The following is a 14,020-nucleotide window of genomic DNA, read 5'->3' on the forward strand; positions in this document are numbered from 1 at the left end:
CACATGGTATTAACAGTTAAGTGACACTTAAAAGGCTCCCTCACCAATACAAAAACTAAGCCAGAACTAAGCCACAGGAATGGACTCTTCCTGGGAAATACTGAAGGGAGATTTTCCAGATACCAGGCGGCTGGGCTGTGTTTTGGCATGTGATAGGAATTACGGTAGGCCTTGCCATCACAGAGTCAGTCAGCATAATAAATAGTTACTAAGTACCCAGGATCCCGAAATATATATTAAAATCTCTGCCACCCCACTCACATATATTTCCTTGTTTGCCTCTTCTTCCTATTCTGAAGAGAACACTAAATCATTAGTCACCCAACACGTGTAACTATTTATCCCAGCAGCGATCAGATTGCCTTCAACAGAAAGACTGAAGAAGCAACAAAGCATCCAGATATGTGACAAAGGGTATCATGGAATATGCTCTTAAATGTGTAACTAAAAGAAAGCTCAAGCAGCTTATTATCCTGCTGTTATACTTTCATCATATGTAAAAATTTCCATATTGTTCTGGAGGAACACAGGAATGTGTTCCTCAATGTGGTTTTATCATTCATTCTTACTTTGCCCCGGCTGTAAATACCTATAGAAGGTACCAGCAAGTTACACCCAAAAGTAAAAAGGCCATCACATTCTGGTCTAGCTAATTACAAAGGCACTGATCTCTTTTTATACTAAAGTACAGTGCTCTTGACATTAGGGGAAAAAAAAAAAAAAAAGGCACAAAAAAAGATGATTCCCCTCTGATTTACATTCATTACAAGTACTTCGCATGATGAACACCACAAACGCATGTTAAATTCAGCAGAAGAGATGAGAACCAAAGTGATGTACAGCTGGAACTTAATCCAGATCTTTTGACCAGGTTTCTTACTGATACATCCATCTAGCAGTCTGGGGGGAGGGTCAATAGCTGGAAGTTGTCAATCCAGCTGTGTTCTGTGAACAATGAGATCAGCTTTTTCCAAAAGAGACAGAAGAGGAGAAGAATCAAACCTCACTAAAATCTTCATGTTGTGCATCTTTAAACCAGGGCCCAGTCCCTTTTCACTCAATCTGTAGATACCATACCTATGTTAGTGAAGTCCTCTTTATCCAGACAGACAGGATATGAGCTAAACCACCCCAGCACAAAAGGAACTTGTATTTGATATGAGATTTGTGTTAGAAATATTTCCTTCTGGAGCTATGTCCAATATTATTCTCTGCAATGTCTCTGAAATATGTCAACACCCTTTCCCTAATCCAGGCTTTCTTCTAATTCCACTACCTTGCCTAGGCTTCTTGGGGGCAGACTCAATAAATTGTTGTTTTTATGCCTTGCTTAACAGAGTTAGCTTAAAACTTTAAATATTATATTATTTTTTATATATTATATATATATATTACTTATATATATTATATATTATTTATTATATTATATAAATATTATATTATTTTTCAGCATTGAAGGGGCCAAACTAACTTGCCTGGAATGGGGTAAAACCAGAGCTGCTATTCTAAAAGCCATTCATTTTCCACAGAAAATCGGGAGTGTCCCTGTTTCATTTGCCATGGACAACTGCAGAGAAGGAAAAATTTCCATACAGGTTGTGGAGGTTGGGGGTGGTACAGGTAGTGAAATAGAATCAGAGACTGGATAAGCACTAGTGAAAACACAATGTTGTGCTGCACCATGTGCACTGAGCTTGTGCGTTTCTTTCAGGACCCTGCCTACTCCCTCAGGCCGGCTCATTCCTTCTGCATCCACCTCTTGGCACCAGAAACCAGGGGTCAGCCTCACCGTGAGGCAGCACTGCCCCGGCAGAGACAGAAACTGCAATCCATGTGTTCATTTAGAGGAATAGATTCATAAATTTTTCCAACATGTCAGACATAATGTCTGATTTTATTTGTCAGGGATTTGACCAGTCTAAAGGTGTGATGTACTGTGCTTAATAGTTACTATATGAGTGCTGTGTGTTATGAAAAATCAACATGCTCTAGAGAAACTGTCTTTCTGTCTGTCTGCCTATCTATCTATCTATCTATCTATCTTTCCTATTTCTGACTGCTTGCAGCTAGAGAATACTTGGTAAGTGCAACAAGTGCAAGCTTTGCGAATCTGGAATGAAAGGCTAATAGATGTGGCACAAGTCACTAATGAGTACCCAGCAGTGTTTCTTAGCAGTCAGTGATGTCCATTCAGGAAAAATATTGTACTGCAATTAATTTTTCAATGTGTGTTTTGTTGTTGGTGGTGTTTTTTTGTTTTGTTTTGTTTTATTTTGTTTTGTTTTTTCCCCAGAAGGAAATTGCTGCACATACCAGAAGAATTTGTTCTCTTAATATCACCAGCTGGGAAAAGGGGTCCTGGGGGGACTTGTACATTGGATTTTTAGATAAAGACCCAAAAGAACAGTAACTAGTGTATAGCACACCAGCATCTTTTCTCAAAGACAGTTTAGAGGTTTTTGTTTTGTTGTTGTTTTTTTTTTAAAAAAAAAAAAAAAAAAAAAAAAAAAAAAAAACGATTTGTACTAAGAAAACAGCCAGATGCCATAGCACTGGCTTTCTCTCAGTGATGAATGGTGTGAAAGCTCCCTAACATCTGCTACCACTTGATGAAACAAAACTTCCTTCTCTTTTTGTAGAAAGGTCCACAGAGGCTTATTGGAGTAATCTGGGCTGCCAGAGGCTGGGGAGAGACCTGGCCAAGCCCCCATCTTTTCATCTCCTCTGGCTGAGGCAAACTCCACAACCATCACAGCCCCATTACAATTCTGTAATTTTCACTCCATGTTGACAACATGCTGAAGGAAAAGCACAGCGATGAAGAACATTGGGGATGATTTCTCTTAATGAGATAAACCTGCATCTCTTGATGCCAATTTCTAAGTCTGCTCTGAACAGTTTGCTTCTATTTGAGGCGAGCAGCTCTGTAAATATCATTCTGGGAGGGGGGGGGGAAATATATAGATATATAAAAATAAAAGAAAGATAATTTTAGAGAAATTAAGACCTATTTATCTAGTGAAATAGATGCCAATTCTATAGATGCATTATAACAGGTTTTCAAGTTTGGAAGCAGAAATGTCCTCTAAATGTAGACATCCAGAAGGAGAAAAGTGATAGATCTCCTCTAAGGCTTTTTTACTGAAAGACTGAATTGGGGGAAAAAATTCTGGTGAGGAAAAAAACTGAACAATGACTAGATGTAAAGGCAAATGTGGTCAATGTATACATCAGAAGGCACATAGCAACCACAGGTATCATTATAGAAAACACGAGTTTGTTACCTTGGTAATGGCAGTATTGCTACCAGCTGCACTTCAGTGCCTTAAAGAGCAAATTATTATTCTGTAATTTATTTTGGGAACAAATGCAAGGGGAGTCGTGAGGGTTACTTATTTGAATCAGGTCTGTTCAGTGGCCGGAAATTAAATGGTCAACTTGTCAGAAGTAGAATTGTTTGATTTTTGGTTCAGTGACCAAAATGAAAAGAAAAAGAAAGAAAAAGAGATCAGCTTGGGTTAACATAAAAGAAGAAGTACTGAGGGGCTTAACACAAAAAAATAAATTAAAATATCAGTTAGGTCAATATGAAAATCTTCAATGAACCCAAAAAAATGGGATAAAGAATTTTGTTCAAGCAGAAAAGTCTCATTTCATTTTCTGATTATGTGGTTAACTTTTTTTTTTCTTTTCTTTTTCATAGTCAGTTTTTCAATTAAGATACTTTTCCAAAACAGAATTCAAAACTTTGTATTGAAAATGTCAACAAAGTATTTCAAATGCTTCACTTTCCCTCCATTTTCCCGTACAACGTATACCAAATTTTACACTGTTACACAATCAGTTTTCATCCTCCTCAAAATGAAATTTTAAATTACTTTATTACTCATTACAAACACAGCAATTCTAGATGAACCAATTATAAAGTTCTGTGTCTCACACCAGAATACTATCAACTTGAAAACCCATCTGATGGGATATCAGTCATCAACAAGTCAACTATAATAATTGGAAAGCATAAAAATATTTTCCAGAGGTTTCTGATCTTTGTGCCATCCAGAGTGATGTTAAGGCTACAGTCTTTTGGGGCCAGAGTCAGAGCAATTGGTCTACAAAAATGTTTGTCTTTGGAGTTTAACCAGAAGTCCCTTATTTCAAACATACTAGGAAGAGTTTTTTACAGCACTTGATAGCAGGGAATCTTTAATTTTAAGACCTGGCACCCCACAAATGAGCCTGCTTGCTGCAGTACATGGCTGGGCAGCTCTTTGTTAGACCCAGATCTTTGTCTGGGTCAGTGGTGCTGTTTGGTTTCTTTCTGCAGTTCGTGGTATTGATAATCATTTCACCCCATGTCCAGATGAATGTGTCTAATTCTGGAAGGAGGCTTGTTTCCTCTACCAGCATATTTCCCCTGTGAGACAGGAACATTGGAAGGTTATTCTAGCCTGGAAACCACAGCTTTTTCTAGCCAGAAAGATAAATTTTATCTATATTTCTTGTTCTTTCCTATCTATTGTATTGTCCTGGAGAGCAGTGGGAAAAGTGGAACCAAGTGGCAGTGACCTCGCCAAGCCCAGTGACGTGATGAATGACTTCTCACATCCCGGGGCCTGACACAGGGAGAGGTCGCAGAGGGTTGTGCTGCTGTTTTTGGATGTTAAAAGGTCAATCACCTGCTCATCACTTGCATTTATCATGCAGAGAGAGCTCACAGGGGCAGGACCCATACGGCAAACCTGTGAACTAGTCCTCTTCAAGAGCATGGCCAACGTACACAGGAAAAATGGCTTTCAACCTGAGCCAGCTAATCATGTCCTTGCTAACTCACTGATGAATATGCTACCAGAAGTTTTTGAAACTTATAGTGCAGGGTAAAGCCTGCACCTGAAGAGAGATGGATTTGTTGCCTGCTGTCACGCCGGGCTCTCGCAGGCAACAGACTTGGGCTGGAAAGCTCCATTGATTTCACCCCCTGAGGAGACACTTGTGAAGCTCTCACAACCAATATTAATATCAAAGTGTCTAGACAGAAGCTGGGAACAGCCTGCTTTGTTCCCAGGTCCCCACCAGGATGAAGAAATATGGCAATAAGGACTTTACAAAGACCTCAGGAAAACAGCTACTGCTTTTCAATAAAAGTCACTGGAAGCAGATGAGTTTCTCATCTGCTCCTCTACAACTTCTGCAGACCCCTCAAGTCCAGCTCTTCCAGACACCTCCTACTTTCCAGGCTCCAGTGTTATTGCAGAGAGCATTGCCTACAGCATCTAGTGAAGGAACACTACCAGGCAAGTCACGGACATCTTGATTCCCTGGGAAGATGAAGGATCCCAAAGGGGAGGAGGGAGAGAAGCCAAGGGTCCCAGTGTCTCCATGGAGGTCGCTACCTGCACATAAATCCCACATACCAGGCTCCCAAAATGGAATGTCCCCTGTGGATGGGACCTGAGCACAGTGGAGGGAGACCTGGGAGAAGGTCCCTTTGGCATGCCTCTGAGGGATTTCTACCTCTGTAATGCCATTACCTCGACACAGCCCACACCACGCTGACCTTGTGGTCCACCCTAAGGATGTAATTTTCCAGGTCTGACCCCAGGGAAGGGTGAACAGAAAAGGCAGCAGGCTTTGCAAGAAGGAATCACCTAAGAACTTGGGAAGGTCTTTTCCACAAGCAATCTATTCTTGGACTTTGGTCAATGGTAAAAGTTGCATTGTAAGAGCGTGCACTATGTTTATACCAGTGGCCAGTCACAACTGGGAACAAAAAAAAAAAAAAACATGAATGACAAAAATATTCCAGACACACATTTCCACTCTATGCACCTTTTATGCCCGATGAAAAGGCAGGAAATGCTAACACAAAGAAAGGAAGCATGTTAAAAAGACTGAAACTTTCATCAGAGACTATTGAAATTCTCACACCAAGGACTGGTCGGAAAGGTTCCTTGTTCTCAGAGGTAAGACAGTGCCACTTCCTTCCCTCTTCACGCAGAAAACATTCATGGCAAATCTAAACCACAGCTGTAGGGCATGAGACACACACAGCTAATAGAGCTTGCATTTGAATACATCTCAGTTGTATCGTCAGGTCTGTCATCAGGTGGAAAATCATACCTCGATCAGTCAATGTGCAAATACTGCGTTATTGCACTTATTAAAGGGCAAGAGTATTTCAAAAGCAGTGGTCTTTAAAAACTCAGATCAACAGAACAATGAGGAAAATTAGAAGTGTTGACAGCCTACAGTCTCACCTGTGTTCTACCTGAGGAAGCAACACAGTTTTGGTGGAATAGTCAATGCAAAAACATTAGAGAGTTGCACTGCATGCCGGTGTGACACAGCAGTCTATTCACAAGTTGTTTACTGGTCAACCTAGGTCTGAAGTAGAAGGCTTATATCTATCTATCTATATATGCACACAGGAACATAGTATCTTGATACATATCTATATATAAAATTACAACTTTTAGTTATTTATAAGAAAAATAACTTAAAAAAAAAAAAATCTACCTAAAAGCTGTTACCATGGACAGGTTTCAACAATTCCATTGATACGTGTTCAAAAATATGTTCTTTAAACTCAAAAAGAAGAAAACACATGCAATACCCTCACTGAGGGAGCACTTTTGCATCCTTTCACCACTGTGGGAGTCCTTTTGTCCAGGGGGATGTGCTGTGGGGACAGCTCAGGCAGTGAGGAAGAGCAATTTCTAACGCACGCAGACATGCTGAGCGCACCCAGCCCCATGCAGACCAGTAACTCCAACCATATCTTTTCTGTCCTACAGTCAGATGCCACCTGCCAAATATGGGTCAGGCTGGCACGCTGTGCTGACCATGATTTCTGTTATTTGGGGCAATCAACGCTCCTTTGCAGGGGGGAGCAACCCCCTGATGGGGGGAGAAAGGATTTAAGCAGAGATTACATCTCTCTTACAAATTTGCAAGAAAGGGTTCATGGAAGCCTTTGTGGACTTCCTACCTCCTTTTATAAATCCCATGTCTGACCGTATCTGTGGCTGAGCCATCTGCTGACTGCTTATTTGGCCCAGGAATGAGAATGATGACAGCTGAACTCATTACATTTTAACTTCTTCCCTAGCGAAACATCATGACCCTGTCTACCTTTTTCTTTCAAGGTTCTGGTCAAGAGATCTTCAAAGCAGAATTTTTTAAAATTTGCAAACATACATCACACGAACTCTGGGACCAAACAAGAGCTTCAGAAGTAGAGATAATCTGTTAGCCAAGGTAAAGATATAAGAAAATTCACTCAAAACCACAATAAGTAAGGCTCAGATCTGATACACTCAAACTGCAGACCACGTAAAGAACAAACCAAAATACTTAGACATCTGTTGTGCTTTTGTGAACTTTGGTTTATGCACAAAAATCCCAATCACAACGTAGCATAGCCAGAACAAGTTCTGCGGGCACTGGTGGATGAGGACTTTGTGTAAATGCTGGCCCCAGAAGAAAATGTCAATGTGCTATGAAACGTTTATGTCGCTGCAGGATGCTGCTAAAGACCTGACAGGAAAGAAGAGTCATGAAGATCAAGGGTATCCCCCACTCTTAATAAATCTCTTGCCATTGTTACTTATTGCCATCGTCATGTTTTTAATTTAAATGTCCTTTAAGAGTTACAGAATAAATCCCAGGAGCTAATTGGACTCCCTTGAGCAAAACTTTCTACATGTTCCTGCAATTTAAAACAAAAAAAAAATATGCCTGTCTCCATTCTTCCAAATATCTGAGCAGAGTATAAGTAGATGAGAAAAATGCTTTTGAGAGAATATCCTGCAGAAGATTCAAAATCTGACATAGTTCTCAGAACGATGCTGGAAAACATGGATAAAAATCTGCTCTTCTCCTACCCATGCACCATCATTAACATCACATTCTCTGCACTTTTAACTTCTGCTCTCTCACAAAAACCTCTCTACACTATGGCATAACTGACAGAAAAGATGTCATCACCAAGTCTCAGCAACTCTCTTATAACCCTGTTTCTCCATACCTCAAGCAGTATCACTTCTTACTCCCCAGTTATTTTTTCTCTTACCCCCTCCTTCATCTCAGATTCCAACACAGGTTTTTTATTTTTTATTAATCTGAACAATCAGAATCAACAATAAAAATATCCAGCAGATCAGCCTGGTACCAAAAATGTAAGTAACCCTAATGAAAACAGGTACCAAGTCACAATCTCTATTTAAATACAGTGGCTAAGTAACAAAGGTGGACTTGGCCAGACTTTGAACAACTTTTTTATCAGTGCTGAAAGAGTGCATAACTACCACTTAAAATAGTTGAAAACATTTTTTTACAACCTATCAAAGCAATGGTTCCAGACAATATACAGTATATCTAAGAATAGTAACAGTCATTGATGGAAACTGATAACATATGGGGACTGAAGGTTAATCAGTTCTGGGAAAAAAAAAAAAAAAAAAGGAACAATGGAGAGTGAAATAGAAACTCAAGTCTCAATAAAGGAAACTATTTTAAGGGTAGAATTATGAGTTTTAACAGCAATCATGGGAAGCCAGTTCAAAGTTGTTCCTAAAAGTTCTAAATATGAAACCTTGGGAAAAGGGCACTGTTTGGAGTGACAACAAAGCCTTTTTTTTTTTTTTTTTTTTTTTTTGAGGGATAAGAAAAAATAATGTGTAAAGGATCCCCCCCTCCTTTTTTTTTTTTTTTTTTTTTTTTTTTTTTTTAATACTACAAATCTGAGCGTTCATTTTTTAAGTTTCTGGGATTAAGGATAGTGAAGATTCAATGTTCAGTCATGCTTTATTTTCTTTATGCAATTCCAATGTACTTATCTGCCTGCAAATCATAGGACACACTCCCAGCACTGTAGGCAAACTGACATGAACGATCAAAATTGACCGCAGATTGGAAATAAACCCAAAACTTGCATAAAAATTTTCAATTTGTACTTTTTTTTTTTTTTTTTTTTAATCTTGAAGAAATTGTATTCTGCTTTGTAGATTACCGTGGAAAACCCAGGGGAGAAAGAAAATAGGAGCACTACTATTTAACAGCAAATCTCCGAGCAAGCCTCGCAGCCCAGCTCTTAAGCACACTTGGCTTGAAGGAAGCTGAGCAGGTGCCTATGTTAAACAAGTGCACACTTTGTCAGTTTGGATTTGAGCAAGTGCATAAGTGCTTTGCCAGCTCAAGGACTTAATTAAATTTAATATAAGCTAATTCAAGGAATAAAAGTCTGCCAAAGGTAATAAAACTGTTTACCAATTTATCAAATCAGCCCTGTATACAAAAGAGTGTATTTATGTGTGAAGTAGTTCTGTTCCTATTCAATCAGTCAATGCGTTTTTAAATATTTACTGATTGCAGGAATAGGGCCAAACTGGGAGCCCTTTTAAGGGCTGGGGATGAAGTACTGAACACCAAAGTATCCAATTTACCTATGCAAAGTAGGGAATATCATTGTCTTAATTTTAATTGTGAAGTTCAGAGGCATGGAGAAATAAAGTGCTGGATCCAGTGTGTCAGATAAATCACTTGCAGAAGCCCTGGTGCTTGCCTGATGCCCCATCTTCCCCAGCAGAGCCCTTTCCTCTCCCAGGGCGCAGGCAGCACAAGGGACAGTTGGGCAGATAGAAGTGAGCCAGTGTCACAGCTCTGCTGGCTGCACGGTGGCTTCACTCCCACCCTGAGGACCCAAAGGAGCGTGTAAACTAATCAGCAGAAAGTTGTTAGCTGTTTTTTTGTTTGTTTGTTTGTTTTTTCGGGTGGGTGGATGGATGGGTGGGTGGTTTTTTTGTTTGTTTCTTTGTCACTATTTCTTCTCTTCCAGCCCTTGACATATGGCTTCACCCCATTCACTCATCTTTGAATTTGATGCTTCTGGGTGCTGCTGTCCCCTGCCACTGGGACTGCGGAGCAGAGACAGAGTGCAAACCAGAGCCTCCCTGGACCTTGTAAAGAGTCAGAGCACTGTGTCTCAATGTCCCCTCTGCACAGGTGAATTTACATTTACACATTTACAAATCTGCCTTTGCCCTGTGCTTCTGTACTGCATTCAAAACTCCACCTCTCTGTTTGCACAAGACCACCTTTAAAGTTTGATTTTTAAATGATAAATGCTGCCGTGCGCACTGGCACTTGCCATTATCATTAAACTGAGCTACATAAAAGCCCAGATTGCTTCAAATTATTTCTTCAGGTCGTAAACTTCTTTTCCTCGTGCTGTATTTAACACTGAGAATTTTTTAATTTTGAAATACTCAAACGAGATATTTCAAAATATCTAACTAAGGGCGCTTGGCTGAAGGATATGTCTATTGCGCCGAGCACAGCAAGCAAGGGGTGCTTCTTGCCTTGCTTTGGCACACTTAGGTGTTTAATCGATGCACAGAATAGGAGAAAAAAAAAAAAATATATATATATATATAGCGTTGCAAGCTATGAGCAGGGAGTGAGGCTGGCTCACGTCGGGGCATAGCTTCAACTTGTAGGCGCAAGTTAGCTGCCAAGTTCAGCCTCTGCACTTTCTTCTGGGCACGCACGACCCGGCATCATCATCATCATCTTCATCAACACCATCACCACCACCACCATCAGCAGCAGCAGCAGCAGCTCCCGCACCGCTCGGGACACCCCGCGACAGCCGGGAGCGGCTGAAAAAGGAGCCGAGGAGGTGGCTCCGATGCAAACCAGCGGTGGGAAACCCTCCCCTGCCCACCTGCAGGAGCCGGCGCTCCTCGGGGCCGTCTCACCACCAAACCCCGCTCACCGCCACCGCCGCCCGCAGTCCCAGCGGGAGCCTCCCCGCAGCGGCACCGCGCCCCCCCCCCCAGCCCCCCGGGTCCCCCAGGGGGCTCCTCGCTTGCAAACCGCTGCAAAAAGCGTTGTTCAGGAGCCTGAGCCGCGCTGCAAAACCTCCAGAGTCTGGCATTGTCAAGAAGGAAATTCTAGCCTCTTTTTTTTTTTTTTTTTTTTTTTTTTTTTTCTTCCCACCCCCCACCCCAGCAGAATTAAGGCTCAGCAGGTTGAATGCAAGTGAAGCGGTCCGAGGGCGTGTTATGGGCTGGAAGATGCGGGGCTCCAAAGAAAAAACCGAGCATGATGTAATTGATGTGTGCGGGGAGTTAAAAAGGGCACCAGTACTTTAAAAGCCAAAGTTTCGCATGGATTTAGGAAGAAGTGTGTTGTTAAAGGCTATGCAAAGGGAAAAACTTCAGGTCTTGTGCAAATGAACGTTTGGTGTTGGTGCTCTGTGCACCAACAAAAAGAAACCCGTCGGAGCGGCCACGTAACTCTGAAGTCCTGCGATTTACTTAGGACTTCAGTTCTGGGCTGGAATATGTCACAGTCGGGAGTTTTACTCCAGCTTTAACCAGGGGCTAGCACACGGCATCTTTTTCCGAGCGAGGCGCCTGAAATACAGATCTACGTTTCTTTTTCCTGACTTCTGAATGCTCACCGCAAGTTCGCGCTCATTGTGCAGCGCCGCAAACCCTAAAGCAGGCGCAGGGGGGAAGAAGGAGCAGGACTGCACCTCGGAGCACTTTCCCCTGAACCAAACCCCTTTGCCACAAAGTTTTCCGCACGGAGAGGTGGCGAGAAAGCTGCGAGCGGCGCAGCCCCCTGCTCGCCCACGCGGGGCTGCCCGGGGGGAGCATCCTTGCGCCTCCAGCCGCGCACACCCCACGGACCCTCCTCTCCCGCTCCAGGCTGCTTGCAAAAAGCCACCTGGATATATATATATTTTTTGTTATCCTCCCCCTAAACTCGTGTCCGCAGCCGGGACGCCGCCCCTCCCACCCCTATCCCACAGTGGGGGGCTTCCCCACCACCTACCGTGGTACTCGTGGCCGGGCACGTAGGCGGCGGGGTTGCCGGCGATGTGGAGGGCGATGAGCACCTCGCCCTGCTCGCCGTCCCCCTCCAGCTCGCCGTGGTGGGTGCAGAGGAAGAAGAAGGGCGAGAAGCGGGCCCGGGGGGGGGCGGCAGCCCGGCCGGCCGCCAGCAGGGTGCCCAGGGCGGCCAGCAGCAGGCAGGGCCAGCCCCCGGGGACCCCCCGCCGCCGCTCCATGCTGCTGCCGCCGGCGCCGCTCGGGCATCCAGGGCGCGGCGGGGCCACCGCGCTGCTCCGCGCCGCTCCGCGGGGACGGCACGGGACGGACGGCACGGGACGGCACGGGAGAAGGTGGGACGGGACGGGACGGGACGGGGTGGGATGGACGGGGTGGCCCCGCGGCTGTCCGCGGCCGAGGGCGGCCCCTCCGCGCCCGCCGAAGGCTGCGCTTGCCCCGCTGTCCCCGCCTGCCGCTGCCGGGGTGCGGGGCACGGAGCTGGGAGCGAGAGGGCTGGGAATAATTTATTTCCCCCGGTGGCGGGGTGGGAGGGAGGGGAAGGTCCCTCCTCCTCCTCCACCTCCTCCTTCTCCTCCTCCTCCTCTTTTTTTTTTTTTTTTTTCCTCCTCCTCCGCCTCCCGCTCCCCGCTCGGGTGCGGGGCTGCGGGATGCGAGCAGGGCTCTGCCGCCCGCCCTTTGTCTGCTCCGGGTCCCTGCCCCTGGGTCCCCGCCCCGGTCCCTGCCCCTGCTCCCCTTCCCAGCACCTGAGTCCCTGCCCCTGCTCCCGTGTCCCTGTCTCGCTGCCCCAGCCCTTGTCTCTCTGCCTCCAGCCCCGTCCCTCAGCCCCGCTCCCTGTCCCTCTGCTCCAGCCCCTGTCCTTTCGCCCCATCCTTCTGTCCCTGTCCCAGTCCCTGTGTGCTCACCCCAGCTCTTCTTCTCCTACACCTCCTTCCCAGCCCCTGCCCTTCTGCCACAACCCTTCCCACTGCTGCACCCACTGCTGAGGAAAATAATTAAACCTTAAACCTTCTCCCCATCTCCAAAATTACACACACACTGGGGGATGTCATCCTCCCAGGAGTGTGTGCCCAGGAAGAGGAGCAAACCCAGCAGGGGCCACACAGGGAAAGAGCAGCTGAACATGAAACACTGGCGAGAATAATTCATAGAAACATACATTTTTAACAGAGCAGGGCTGGCAGAGGGATCGCAGCATCAGGAGATGGGAGCAAACCTCCCAGTGTATAAAGCATCCACCACACTGCTGCTGGATCCTCACCGGTGCCCAGAGACAGTGCGGGTGAGCGGTAGTGACATGATATAACCAGAAAGGAGAGCCTACCTGCCAGCATTTTTTGAAGTGCAAAACTGGCACGGGCTAGGGGCTCCCTCCTGGATTTGTTTCGGTGCCAGAGGGAAAGGCTCCCTCCACGGAGGCGCGAGCCACATGGCAGCTGCCCCACGCCCGTGCAGGCTGCTGGGCTGGCCCACCTCCCATGCAGCTGATGGAGAGCCCGCGCAGTGGCCCAGGGGACATCCTCGCCATCTGCCGGACCTGCCTGTACCGCTGGCTCCTCACCGAGCCCGAGTTCACCACCACCAGCAAAAACTTTGCTGTGGTTTTCCTGTCTCATATCACTTCGTGGAGGGAGCCAGGCCGTGTCCCTTGTTGGCATGGATGGGGAGAGGCACGGTGACACGCTCTGACACGCTCCTCCATGAAGGCACCAGAAGAGGCTCCAGGGGTGTGCAGTGCAGGGGACATCCAGCTCTCCCCGCCGCTCCAGCTGGCGGCCGTCCCGGGCCACTGCCTTGGAAACTGAGCTCCTCGTCACTCTGGCTCCCAGTCTTCCTTTTTTGCTGGCTTATTTATTTTTCAGCTATGGGTATTTGTTTGTTTTGGATTTTTTTTTTTAACATCTGTGCCTCCTCCATAAATTTCACTGCTTGTAAAAGTGATGGGCTCGCATCATTTCCTCGTGCCAAAGTCTCATGCAGGCATAGCCTGTGCAGGCTCACTCCAAAACTGCTGCCCCTGGGATGCGTTGGCCCTGGCGTGCTCCCGCTTCCTTCTGCCTGGCGCTCACCATCGCCTCGGGCTGTGCCAGAGTTCACGAGGGGCTTGCAGTGCCCAAAAACATGTGGACTCACATCTTCCTTGGTCAGCATCCATGGGAGCTTGGGGG

The 14,020-nt window shown here is 45.3% G+C and overlaps 1 protein-coding gene across 2 annotated transcripts in view; it reads right to left on the reverse strand.

Moving 5' to 3' along the window:
- Positions 1-12,073, reverse strand: part of RELN (reelin) — a 286,617-nt gene extending 274,544 nt beyond the window's left edge. For both annotated transcript variants that reach the window (XM_032192390.1, XM_032192399.1), the window contains exon 1: positions 11,839-12,073. In XM_032192390.1, the coding sequence (XP_032048281.1) occupies positions 11,839-12,073 (235 nt within the window). The remainder of the gene's footprint in view (positions 1-11,838) is intronic.
- Between the last annotated feature and the right edge of the window lie 1,947 nt (positions 12,074-14,020).

Source organism: Aythya fuligula, chromosome 1, assembly GCF_009819795.1.
Source record: "Aythya fuligula isolate bAytFul2 chromosome 1, bAytFul2.pri, whole genome shotgun sequence".
NCBI lineage: Eukaryota > Metazoa > Chordata > Aves > Anseriformes > Anatidae > Aythya > Aythya fuligula.